Source organism: Camellia sinensis, chromosome 14 (assembly GCF_055761805.1).
Source record: "Camellia sinensis isolate YWXY chromosome 14, ASM5576180v1, whole genome shotgun sequence".
Lineage (NCBI taxonomy): Eukaryota > Viridiplantae > Streptophyta > Magnoliopsida > Ericales > Theaceae > Camellia > Camellia sinensis.
In genome coordinates, this window is record NC_138974.1 from 128,455,583 (window position 1) to 128,467,716 (window position 12,134).

General features: G+C 34.8%; 1 protein-coding gene and 1 pseudogene across 1 annotated transcript; one reads left to right on the plus strand and one right to left on the minus strand.

The window, feature by feature from the left end:
• The first annotated feature begins 2,558 nt into the window (after window positions 1–2,558).
• On the plus strand, window positions 2,559–9,027 carry LOC114301034 (mannosyl-oligosaccharide 1,2-alpha-mannosidase MNS3). The gene is made up of 6 exons (XM_028245933.2): window positions 2,559–2,884; window positions 4,196–5,136; window positions 6,129–6,381; window positions 7,474–7,671; window positions 7,971–8,119; window positions 8,239–9,027. Exons 1-6 carry the CDS (start codon window positions 2,807–2,809, stop codon window positions 8,495–8,497), a joined length of 1,878 nt encoding a protein of 625 aa, XP_028101734.1. The 5' UTR covers window positions 2,559–2,806; the 3' UTR covers window positions 8,498–9,027.
• Window positions 9,028–9,328: 301 nt separating this feature from the next.
• Window positions 9,329–10,853, minus strand: LOC145807287 (potassium channel AKT1-like; annotated as a pseudogene).
• Window positions 10,854–12,134: the final 1,281 nt, after the last annotated feature.

Sequence of the window (12,134 nt, forward strand, 5' to 3'; positions counted from 1 at the left end):
AACTTTGTAAAAATAAATAATTAAAATCTTCTTATAAAAGGTTCTATTTGTACAAAAATCTTAACAAAATACATGAATCCACTTTGTAGTAAGTTAAAAATTATTTTTTTTTAATTTTTTTTATGTGTAAAAAATATGAGAAGTGATGTAATCTAAAATAAATTAAAAGATAAAAACTAAGGTAGTATTTGGTAGAGTTTTAGAATTATGATTTGATAATAGAGTTGTAATTTGCTAGCATTTGGTAGAGTTTTAGAATTATGATTTGAGAATAGAGTTGTATTTTGAGTTTGTGAGTTTTGGAATTATGATTTTAATGTGAAAAATTTATTTGGTTATAAGTTTTGAAAAAAGTTTTAAGTTGAGTTTGAAATGAATGATGCAACATATGATATTTGATTAAAAAACTTACAACTCATAACCAGACACACAACCCAAAATTCTATTCAAAACTCATAAAAAAAATCGAACACTGTTCCGGTCAACCGACCAAACGTTCGGGAGATGACCGAGTAGTCGTGTTTTGAAAAGTGAGTATGGAATTAATTTTTAAAAGTGCTATCCAAACACGACACTCAAAGTAAGGGGTAGAACTACGATTCTAGAGTTCTACCAAACAGAATTGAGTTTGTGAATTTTGGAATTATGATTTGAAAAAAGAAAATTTGTTTGGTTATGATTTTTGAATTGAGTTTTGAATTTTTGATATAACATATGAAATGAAAAAAGTTATTTGATTATGAGTTTTAAAAAAATTTCAAAACTTAATTTAAAAACTTATAACTTATAATCAAACACACAATTCAAAACTCTATTGAAAATTTTATTTTAAAATTCATTTCAAAAAAATAATTTGTCATTTTGGTTTTAAAAAATAATTTCTATATTTAAAAAAATCAAATTTTTCTCTCTGTTTTTTTTTTCAAATAACAGGTGGTTATTGACAATTATAAAAGAAAAAAATTATACCATTCCGATCAATTGATAGGACGATCGAATAGACCAAAAATTCAAAAACGATTCCACTATATAGCTCAAAACCTTGCCTCCCCGAATGGCCCAAATGTGTTGCATCCCATTCTTTTACTTTTGACTTAGTTGCCTCATGACTTAGTTGCCTCAAGCATGCGTGAAACTCACACGTTTTCAAAATAAAGAAAGAGAAGAGAAAAGAGAGAGAGATAGAGAGACAAGGGGGGACCATCATCTTTGTTTGCTCAAAATCCACCATTAATCCCAACCTTAAAAGCAACTCTTTTCATCTTCCATTGTTCTTTCACCAACATAATTTTTTCAACCCATCACATAAAGAGAGAAAGAGAAAGAGAGATCATATAAACCCAAAATGGAGAGAATCAATATTCAATTTTGATCGGTCTTTGTTTTCACTCTCACTATGAAAGTTTTGTATACCCATCAAGCTTTGTTCTTTCTGCTATGAATCTAAAATAAAAAAAATCACATCCAGTCTTTATCTTCACATATAGTTGTATATCCATCAAGCTTTGTTCTTTGTGCTACGAATCTAAAAAAAAAATCATATATTTTATTTTTTTTATCCTTCGAATTCAAATCCAAACCCAAGACCCATTTGTTTTCTTCTCCTCTTTTGCACTTATCATTCATACACATAAATAGCTATATGTATAGATATAGAGCGAGAAGATGAGAGGCAAATTTGCAGGGGAAAATTATTATACAAATCCAAATGTATTTGCAAATCTTCACCAAACCTAGAAATTCCAACAACCACTGCATTCTCACACCACTTCCTCCACCGCTGCCATAAAAGAACCCAACAGAGACGGAAGGGATGAGGGCTTTAGCGGCTTCGACATCGGAGAGGAAGCTACCAGTTTGTGGACTTCGACGGCTCTGGCGTTGATTTAATAAAGACAAAGATATTTGAGAGAGAGAGAGAGAGAGTTTTGAGGCAGTGGCTATGTTTGAGAGGAGATCGATTTTAGGAATTCGGGTCTAATAAAGAGAGATGAAAATAGAAAGAAGAGACAAAATGAAAAGATAGGGTGCCAACACATTCGGGCCATTCGAAAGTTACAATTTCGAGTTACAAATCATTTTTCATTCAAAAAATGTCTACTTACCAAACATATTATCTAAATATATTTTGAAATTAATTTGAAATTATAGTTTAAAAATTTTTACAAACACATAAGTTTAAAATGTAAGGATAGAATTAATTTTGAAAAGTCTTACCGCCTAACTTTTTATTAACTTTCGAAATTGACCTTTAAGCGGTTCCTAATAACGTGTGGGTTAATGGTAGGGACATTAATTCGTAATTTTATGGGCCCCACATTCATATAAAATATTTAACAACAATGATTCATCCCCCTTTTCCCTCCACCCTCTTTGACCCCCTCTCTCTCTCATTGGTCATATTTTCTTTTTCTTTTTCTTTTTTTTCTTACTCCTCCAATCACCACCCACCACGTGGCAAAGGGGGGTGAGGGGTGACCCCCAAAAGGGGGTCCCAAGCATTATTCAATATTTAATCATTTATTTGGTAGAAAATTTGAGACCTCTAAGCATTTTCCTAACGTGTGAGATGGTGCGTTGTCACTGTATAAAAAGTATCATGAGATGGCAGAATGTGATTGGATCATCACAGCGTCATACATAATTTGATTGGATGGTTAAATCGAATCCCCCAAAATCCGATGCTATAAATTCACTCGCAGCCAACCCATTCAATGTTTTTCTCTCTCTCTAACATACACACACACATCGGCATTGCATTGCGTTGCGAATCCGGAAATCTAGGTTGGTGGTGATTGGATCGAGTATGTCGAAATCGTTGCCGTACTCGATGAAAGATGTTCGCTATGATAACGCCAAGTTTCGCCAACGATCGTGTTTCAAGGTTTGCAATGACACCACCACCTAGATCTCGAACCCTCTCTGTTTCTGTATGATCGGTGTTTGATTTATTGTGTGAATTTCGATCACATGTGGATTGTGTTAATGGTTTTTTACCTGGAAATGTGATGTAGTTGCTATTGATTTGTATAATTTGAGTGATTCATATGATTGACAATTTTTTATAGCCATTAATCACACTATACCATGTTTGATGGCTGAGCTTGTATTAATTTTACACAAAATTTTAAAAAATTAAAAAATTCATTTTTGATTGGGTAATGTTGTACAACTTTCCCTATATTAGGTTTTTTTATTTTTTATGTTTTATTGTTGCTCCACTCATGAACTACTTACTCTGTTTGTGCCGCCGTGCCGGTGTGGTATAGGTTTTAACCATATTGTTTTGGTTGTTCTTGATCTGTGGAAAGATACAAGTAAGGTGTAAATTAGCCGTTACGAAAAGAACAAAAACAAAAAACCGTGATATCAAATGGCTGTTTCTATAAATTAGCCCTTTTCGGACTACCTTTCTAATTGTAGGATTGGTTAGTAAGATGTTTAAAAGATTCACTATTTGACTAGGAATGCATGTTGCACATCACTATTAGGTTTTAGCATTGATAGGATTATTTAGAACTAGTTTGGAAATTGGCTATTTTAGTGGTATTTTGGCTTTTTACGAAAAAATATATAGAAAAAGTAGAGAGAATGATTTGACAATTTTTTGGCTGAAAACCAATGTTCCTAAACCAGGCCTTAGTATAACACTAAATTGTTGCACTCGTCTCTCATGGGCTCGTGTAACTTGCACTTGCACTTGCACTTGCACATCATTTTGAAAGATGATATGACATATTGCTTCTTGAACATGAAATAACAAATTACCTTTATTGAATATTGTAGCAATACTTTATTTTGGGTCTTTAATGTTGTGCAAGGATGTTTTAGTATTTGTCGCTCAAGATTTGTGTACCATATCAAATTCTTGTATGTATTGCAGAAGGAACTATATCTTCTTGTTAATTGAATGTCATTCCGTTGGTGTGCTTTCTTAACCTAGTTTATTTGTGCAGCTTCTGAAATCCATTGAGTTTTTGTATGAAATAATGTTAGAAACATCTCATATCGTTTCAAAGTGTATAATAAGAAATGAACAACCTTATCCTACTAGTGTTTCTTCTGTTTTAACCCTCTCCCCTAGGAAGACTCTCTTTAAATCTTTAATTTTTACGTGCTATAGCTGATGTCTATGCTGATATTGTACAGATTTTGCTTTGAATTGTTTCTCAGTAATTGTGTCCTGTTTCTGCAGATGATTACTCAGACTTTACTCACCAGTAATGTGAAGCGTGATTGTGTAAGATGTAGTACGGGGAAGTTTTTATTGTTACTAATGATTGGTGGTTTGGCATATCTTATGTTCACTCATGCAAGTCCAATCAATTCTGTTACTAGTCTAGCAAAAGAAGGCAATCTCAGCACGAATGGTAGTAACAAATTTGGTAGATTTTGGAGAAAACCACCAAGGCTTCCTCCTAGATTAACACCTGATCAAATAAGTAGTAATAATATTTCTATTCATGAGCCTGAGAAGCTAAATGCAGCATCTAAATGGAGAGCTAGGCAACAAAGTGTTAAGAACGCATTTATCCATGCATGGTCTGGCTATAAAAAGTATGCAATGGGTTATGATGAACTTATGCCACTGAGCCAGAGGGGAGTCGATAGTTTAGGAGGTTTAGGTGCTACTGTTGTGGATGCTCTGGATACAGCCATGATAATGGGAATTGATGAAGTAGTTTCTGAAGCAGGTTCGTGGATTGAAAAGAACCTTCCAGAGAGGATTAGTCAGAAAGGCCAAGTTAATTTATTTGAAACCACCATACGCGTTCTAGGTGGCCTTTTGAGTGCTTATCATTTAAGCGGGGCAGAACAAGGGAAGAACCTGATACACAAGGGGCCTAAGCCAATTGTCTATCTAGAAAATGCTAGAAACTTGGCTGATCATCTGCTAATTGCGTTTAATTCTAGTCCAACTGTTATTCCCTTTAGTGACGTTGTTCTACATGATCGCACAGCCCATCCTGCTCCTGATGGAATGAGTAGCACTTCTGAAGTTTCCACTTTACAACTTGAGTTCAATTATCTCAGCTCTCTAACTGGTGATCCAAAATATAGTATTGAATCCATGAAGGTTTTGGAACATTTGAAGACTCTCCCAAAGGTCGAAGGACTGGTTCCTATTTACATAAGGTATGGGCATTACATACAAAAGTTTCATGATAAATAATGCCACAGTTTTCAATAATAACTTCCTCTGTTTCATCCTTCCTTTTATTGAACTGCCGGACAATTGACTTGATATTGATGGCCTTTTTTCCCTTTCACTGGTCACAGCATCCAATATCATTGGTGGGTGGTTATTATGGGCCCTTATCGTTCACTGATAGTGTTTTTATGAGCTCAAAAGAAAATGTAAATAAAAAACGATTCTTTAGAAAACAAAATAGCATTCGGGCCTTCATTAAATCACTAGATAAGTTGCAATAAATTACAGAGACTTGAGCACACGGCAAGATTTAATATTCCAAGATTAAATTTGTTTATCTCACATTTGATTGCTGATATTTGAAATTTATGATTTATTCTCACTCTCAAGTTCATGAGCTTGAGCGCTTGTCTGCTTCTTGATTTTTCTTTTTTAGGGTTTAGGGAGGAGTAAGTAAGTGATCCACTTACTCTTCTTCTTCCTTCCTACACATGCAACAACAATTGGAAAGTATTTTTCCCATTCTACCCAAATTGTCAATTGTGAGAATAGAGTCTAGAGCTGCTGTCCAAATGAAAAAATCCATCATAGATGGCACCCCAAACTTCCAAATATTCTTCCAAGGAAAAGAAATGTCTATACCACTAGATCCACCTCTAAGTACATCACAGAAGGCCTAAACAGAAAAATCCCATTGTTACCCATCCAAACCTTCCTGTCCTCCACTTTGTGTGCCACCTTCACACAATTCAAAGAGGCAAAAAATTCATCCACCATTTATCCTGCACTGCCCAGATGGAAAGGGGCTCCAAGAAATGCATTATTAAAGTGTTTATTTATAATATATAGGTGTATGATACAATGTTTTATTTCTTTTAAAATGAACCTTTGATTTATTGTCGTTTAATTAGATTTGTTGGTCACTTTGGGATAACCATGGATACTCACTGGTGTTTTTTTCTTCTCGTAACTGCAGCCCACAGACTGGTGAATTTAATGGGGAAAACATTAGACTGGGATCTCGTGGTGACAGCTACTATGAGTACCTTGTTAAAGTATGGCTTCAGCAGCGAGATAGTAAACTGACATATTTACATGACATGTATGAAGAAGCAATGAAGGGTGTTAGGCACCTTCTTGTGCGAAAATCTGTCCCAAATGGATTGGTTTTTGTAGGGGAACTGCCTTATGGACCTAATGGTGCATTTAGTCCCAAAATGGATCATCTGGTATGTGGTTCTTGACTTGTTAGTAGTTCTCAATTAAATACCATTTCACACCATGGCTCACTGATACTAACTGTCAGAAGTTATAAAGTAGTTGACTAGTTGGAGTATAATTGTTTGTTTCACTTCTTCCAATGAAATATAATTGGGTTCTCTTTTCTATTCATGCAGAAGTATGTTGACCTCTTGGTCAACATATGGTTCACATAAAGGAATTTTTTGCCAGGTTGTAAGGATAAGAGGCTAAAAGGCTTTTGGCTGCTTCATGTAATTCAGTTCCCTTAATATGAGGATCATTAGAGGAGATTTATTCTTTTTCTCATCTGATATTTTTTATATGCTGTCAGCATCTGGGTCATGCTTGATGAATGCAATCATGTGCTCACTAGACAAGGAACAACATTTCATTTTGTGCTCATTAGATGCTTTCCGTATATTAGTTCTATTACTATTAGTTGTGTTTCTTTGTTATGTTGTATGGTTTGTCCTCAAAATGCTCTAGAAATATGATAATCTGATATACACTTAATTTTACCTGATAACAATAGTTTGTTTTCAGGGGTGACCATTGGTTCAATAGTTAAGACTTAGCCTAATAACCCTGAGGTTATGGGATCAAGTCTTGGGGCCACCACTTTGTGCATTATGCCAAAGGTTAGGTGCGTACTCAATCTTTTCCCTTCCACACATACATTAATGTGTACTAATTGGGCGTTGTTTTTTTTTTTCTTTTAACAATAGTTTGTTTTCAAGGGACCATTTCATTTTTTTTCTGTTTTCCGAAATCATGAGATAAACAGTTCCATTTGTCCACCCTTCAGATCTGCTTAGAATTTAGAAATATACACTGCAGAGGTTAAACACTATTTGAACCCTATGCATATTTGTGATTTTTTGATTATATATATAGCATATGTAATCCTAAATGTATTTGTACAAGATATAAGCAGCAGTGGTTTATATTATTGTGCTGTAAGTAAAAGCGATCAATTCATTGGATTGGATCTTAATAAGCTCATTATTGCACTCTTAATATCCTTTATTGTTTATTGAGTATCGTGTCATGACATAGAAGTATTTAACTTCCCTGTTCAGGTTTGTTTTCTTTCTGGTACTCTGGCCATTGGTGCCACCAAAGGCATGACAAAGGAAAAAGCTATGAATGCCAATTTGCTCACCTTTGAAGACCTGGAAAATCTGAAGCTTGCAGAAAGTCTTGCTGAGACGTGCTTTGAGATGTATTCAGTAACTTCTACCGGTCTTGCTCCAGAAATTGCTTACTTCAATACGGAGGTCGGTCAGTTTTATTTTATTTTAAAATCAGGTTTAACCAAACAGCGATCATGCATCTATTAAGTGAGCCATGAAATTAAAAAAGCTACAAACACAGTTTTTTCTACTGAAAAGTGCACAGAATGCAGTGCTGCTAGTACTGCATTCTGTGCAGTTTTTTAGAAAACATTATGCTCCTGTACTTACCGTTAAATTATTTATTTACCCCTATTGCAAATCTGTTACTTTTTTTTTTTTTGTCAATTCTTGTCAGTCATGCTTGTGAAAAGAGATTTCATATCAGGTTGTGCTCTAAGCAGGGACATTCTGAAGAAGGTCCAGATGGTGGGAACAAGAGCTCCAAATATGTGCATGACATAATTATCAAACATGCTGATCGTCACAATCTTTTGCGTCCTGAAACTGTTGAATCGTTGTTCGTCTTGTATCGCATAACTGGAGATCTGAAGTACGTCCTGTGGATTTAGCTGTATTATTTTTTCCTATATTATAAATTTAAGTTTCATTCACTGCTTAATCTTTTAGGTTGTGCAAGTTATTTAGACAATCTATCATGTATTTTTGCAGATACCGTGAATGGGGTTGGGAGATCTTTAAGGCATTTGAGAAATACACAAAGGTCAAAACTGGAGGTTACACATCTCTAGATGATGTAACTGTTCTTCCTCCTCGAAGAAGAGACAAGATGGAGACCTTTTTCTTGGGTGAAACACTGAAATATCTGTACTTGCTGTTTGGGGACAACAATGTCATTGCTTTGGATGAGTTTGTTTTTAATTCTGAGGCTCATCCTTTTCCTATCAAAGGAACTACCAAAGAGCAATGATACTTTGACTACAGCCAAAGCATTTATACAGGTTAAAGCATAATGTTGCACTCGCTTAATAGATTTTGTGGGCACAGATTAAAAAATGAGTGAAAATTTTACAGAGTTCTACTGTTGCATCTGGAAGCCATGATAGCCTGGCGATGATATTGACAAGTATTAGCAGTGGCTCAACTTGGTTGTTTTCTTGTACTGTGAATTGATGGTTTATCTGCATCCCTCTGTCACATTGGAAAACCAGAGGGAAAAATGCTTTGGAATTCTGTATCTGTATGCTGCCACCAGTTGATGACAATTTTGCAAAATGTGTTTTTATCAGTAGATGTGGAGTGATGTACTTAGAATTTTTATTTTTATTTTCTTTCATCTGTAATGAGTCAAAGGCAACCAACCATATGTAACTGTTTTTTCCAGTTTTATAGTTTTCCAGTATTGTTAATCGCTTTGGAGGGACAATTGGATTGATTGATGTAGCCTACTTTTTGTTAGAATTTCTCATTGTGCAATTGCCTTGAAGCTATAAGCAAAAAGCACGAGTACATTGTGGCTTTTCAATGATTATTAGGTCACATTGCGATCTCTACTTTCACGTTCCTTTTGAAAGGAAAAACAGATGGTCTCCATCTCAGACGACACTTAAGTCATCTATTTCTGCGTTCTCTGCATTAACGACTTTTGTAAGATAATATCCTCCAAATTTTTCACCTGCAATACCACAAGGTGCAGGATAACAAACAGATAACGCACTAATAAACCAAAGTATGTCTGTTTAGTATAACAGCACTGCCAATTAGGATTCAATGTTTTAAATTTTTCTACTATGTTCTGTTTTTCATATATTTATTTGAATTTATCAACTAATAAATGATTGTATTCAATGTTTTAATTTTTTTCTACTATGTTCAGTTTTTTATATATTTATTTGAATGTATCAACTAATAAATGATTATTCTGAAATTTCAGGTTCATTGTCAAAGTAGTCTTTGAGGTCAAACAAACCTTACCGTAAATTCTGAATAGCTCTTCTAGGGAATCGGGTAGGATTATTCGCTTCGCAAATTGCTTTTGTGACTTATTGTTCTCTTGGAACTTCATGTGAATGGTGACTCTCTTAGTCATTAATATCACTGTCAGTCGAACTGCTAGAATGGCCTGAGCTGATGATTGTGGGTACCTGTCTAAACTGAGAGTTGGAAATATTGGGCCCACTGATTCTTGTGAGTTTGAACTGACCTTTCCCGGTGTAGTGATCTTTTCTGAGCCAACAAAATCTTTTTTTTGTTCATCTAATACCCATCTATTTTCGTAACTTGCTAAAAGGTCATATATGCTTTTGTTTCCTTGCTGTTCAGCTGGAGCTTTCAGGGTCCGCCCTCTGGCATCTGGTTTATTTACATTTGATCCTCTTTCCAGCAGAATTCTAAACTATTTCAAGATGCCCGTTATGAACAGCAACCTGAAGAGCTGTTTGGTCACTGTTATCTGTTAAATTTACATTCATTCCTTGTCCAGTACGATTATGCACTTCTCCTGTTTCATTCTTCCCTGCAATCTCTGAATTATGGAAGTCGATAGCCCTCATATCTTGTACGAACTGATCTCCATGTGAATGCTGTTGGCTTACTGATGGATTATCACATATGACATTAGAAAAGTTTTCTCTTTCCAGTCCCCCATCAAGCCACTCACCGATGTTCAAATCCAGATCTCTCTGTTGATTCCCAAAACCAAAACTTTTGAGCCCGTTCAGTTTCTGTAAGTGAGAAGTATAGAAATCAAACCTTCTTGCTATGTGTTTTGGTGGGAACCAATAAATTTTTTCTCTCATTTTATTTTCAAGTTAATCTTGTTTATACCTTGAAAAGAATGTTCATTATGATGTGCCCATCTTCTGTATTTGCTTGAATAATGTTCATCAGTATAGAACTGTCAAGCCCTAGTATTTGAGAAATCTCAGTGGTTCGAACTGTGAATGGCTGTGGCATATGACATAGAACCCCTATTTCTCCAGACACGTCCCCTGCAACCGCCTTTCCTATAGCCTGTATAGTGCACGAGGGAAAGTCTAGTTAGGTTAGTTAGGTTCTCTGTTCTAAAAATAGTGAATCTGTTACTGTTGAAAATTACATACTTGGCCATGCCCATCAATATGTGCAATCAAATCCTGCCACCACAAATCGTTCCTGATCTAGAGTTGTTAGAGTTAAGCATTATTGAGGATTTACAAGTACAATGTTGTAATTAAATGAATATTAAGCTCACTCACCACTGCTCCTGAGACCAGTATGTACAGATCTGTTGGAGCCTCGTTCTGTAAGATCACATCTTCCTTTGGTGGATAGTATTCTGCTTCCATTTGAGGAACCTTTTCCAAAAAATGTGTTGGTAAGTATCTTATAAAAATTATGTACAACCTTTTTTTTTCTTCTTTTTTCCTTGAAAATTAGGTATTCATAACATGCAAACGTTAAAAAGGAGAAACAAGAGGGAAAAACATGAATACCAATTGGAAAAGGAAATCATGAGAAATGCCCTCGAAAAGATGGACATTTTTAACGATAGGGAAGAACAGATAGTGTGCAATACTCAAACGAATAGCTTTTGGCAGACCATTCAATGTGTCTTGATGTTTCAATCCTTCTGTTCTGAACTTGAAACATGTGAGACAAAATTTTGTTTTGCACGTGTGAGGGCAATTGATTTCGTCTAGTGAATTCTTTAGCAGCTTTGATTGTTTCCCTCTACAGCACCAAAGAAAGTTAAGTTCTTCAGCAACTGGACAGACAAGTTTGAGAAAACATACTATGAAGACGGGAAAAGGATTCAAATATTAAAACCTAGCCGGTAAACTACGATGCTTAAAGTAACTTCTTTAAAATGAATGCTTACTTTAATAGTTACAATAATGCATCTTGCACTTGCATATCTTGTTTTTGTCTTTTAATGGCTTCTTACTAAAAGGCATGGACACTTCGAAGATGGTGGTGTGTATGTGTTGCATCTATGTCGAACACGACACTCGTAGGATACTTCCAAGCACTTCTCAAACACTCATCTGAACATGTATTTTTTTTATAATTTTTTTAGATCTGGACATTAGGAGATACACATGTCCATCATGTAGACATCCATGAAACTTATTATAAGCTTGAACAAAAGAACTTGGGATACAATCATAAGAGAAAAATAATGTAAATTTATAGCAATTAGCATTATGTTGTATTTTTTATTATGCTTAAATGATATATTCATATATATGACATATGTTACATGGTCTCTTCAATATAAATAAAATATTCATATTGGACACCCAATACTTGGACAAAGATGTGAGAAACGTGTCTGATATTTTCCATCGGACACTTCTTATATATTTATATTTAACACTTTCATTATGGGTATATATATTATTGTATAATTGTTATAAAATGAGTAAAATTCCTTTGTGACTGATCAGAAATAATATAAATAAAGTTGGCATTCTCTCTAATAGTTTAAGCTTTTAGATGAATTGGTGGTCAACAATTTAATATGACATCAGAACAGATAATAGATCCTATCTATGTTCTATCCTCACCGCCTACCGTACAATTAAAAATGCTTGCATGTGTTTGGCCCTCTATGAAGAAAACCTTAG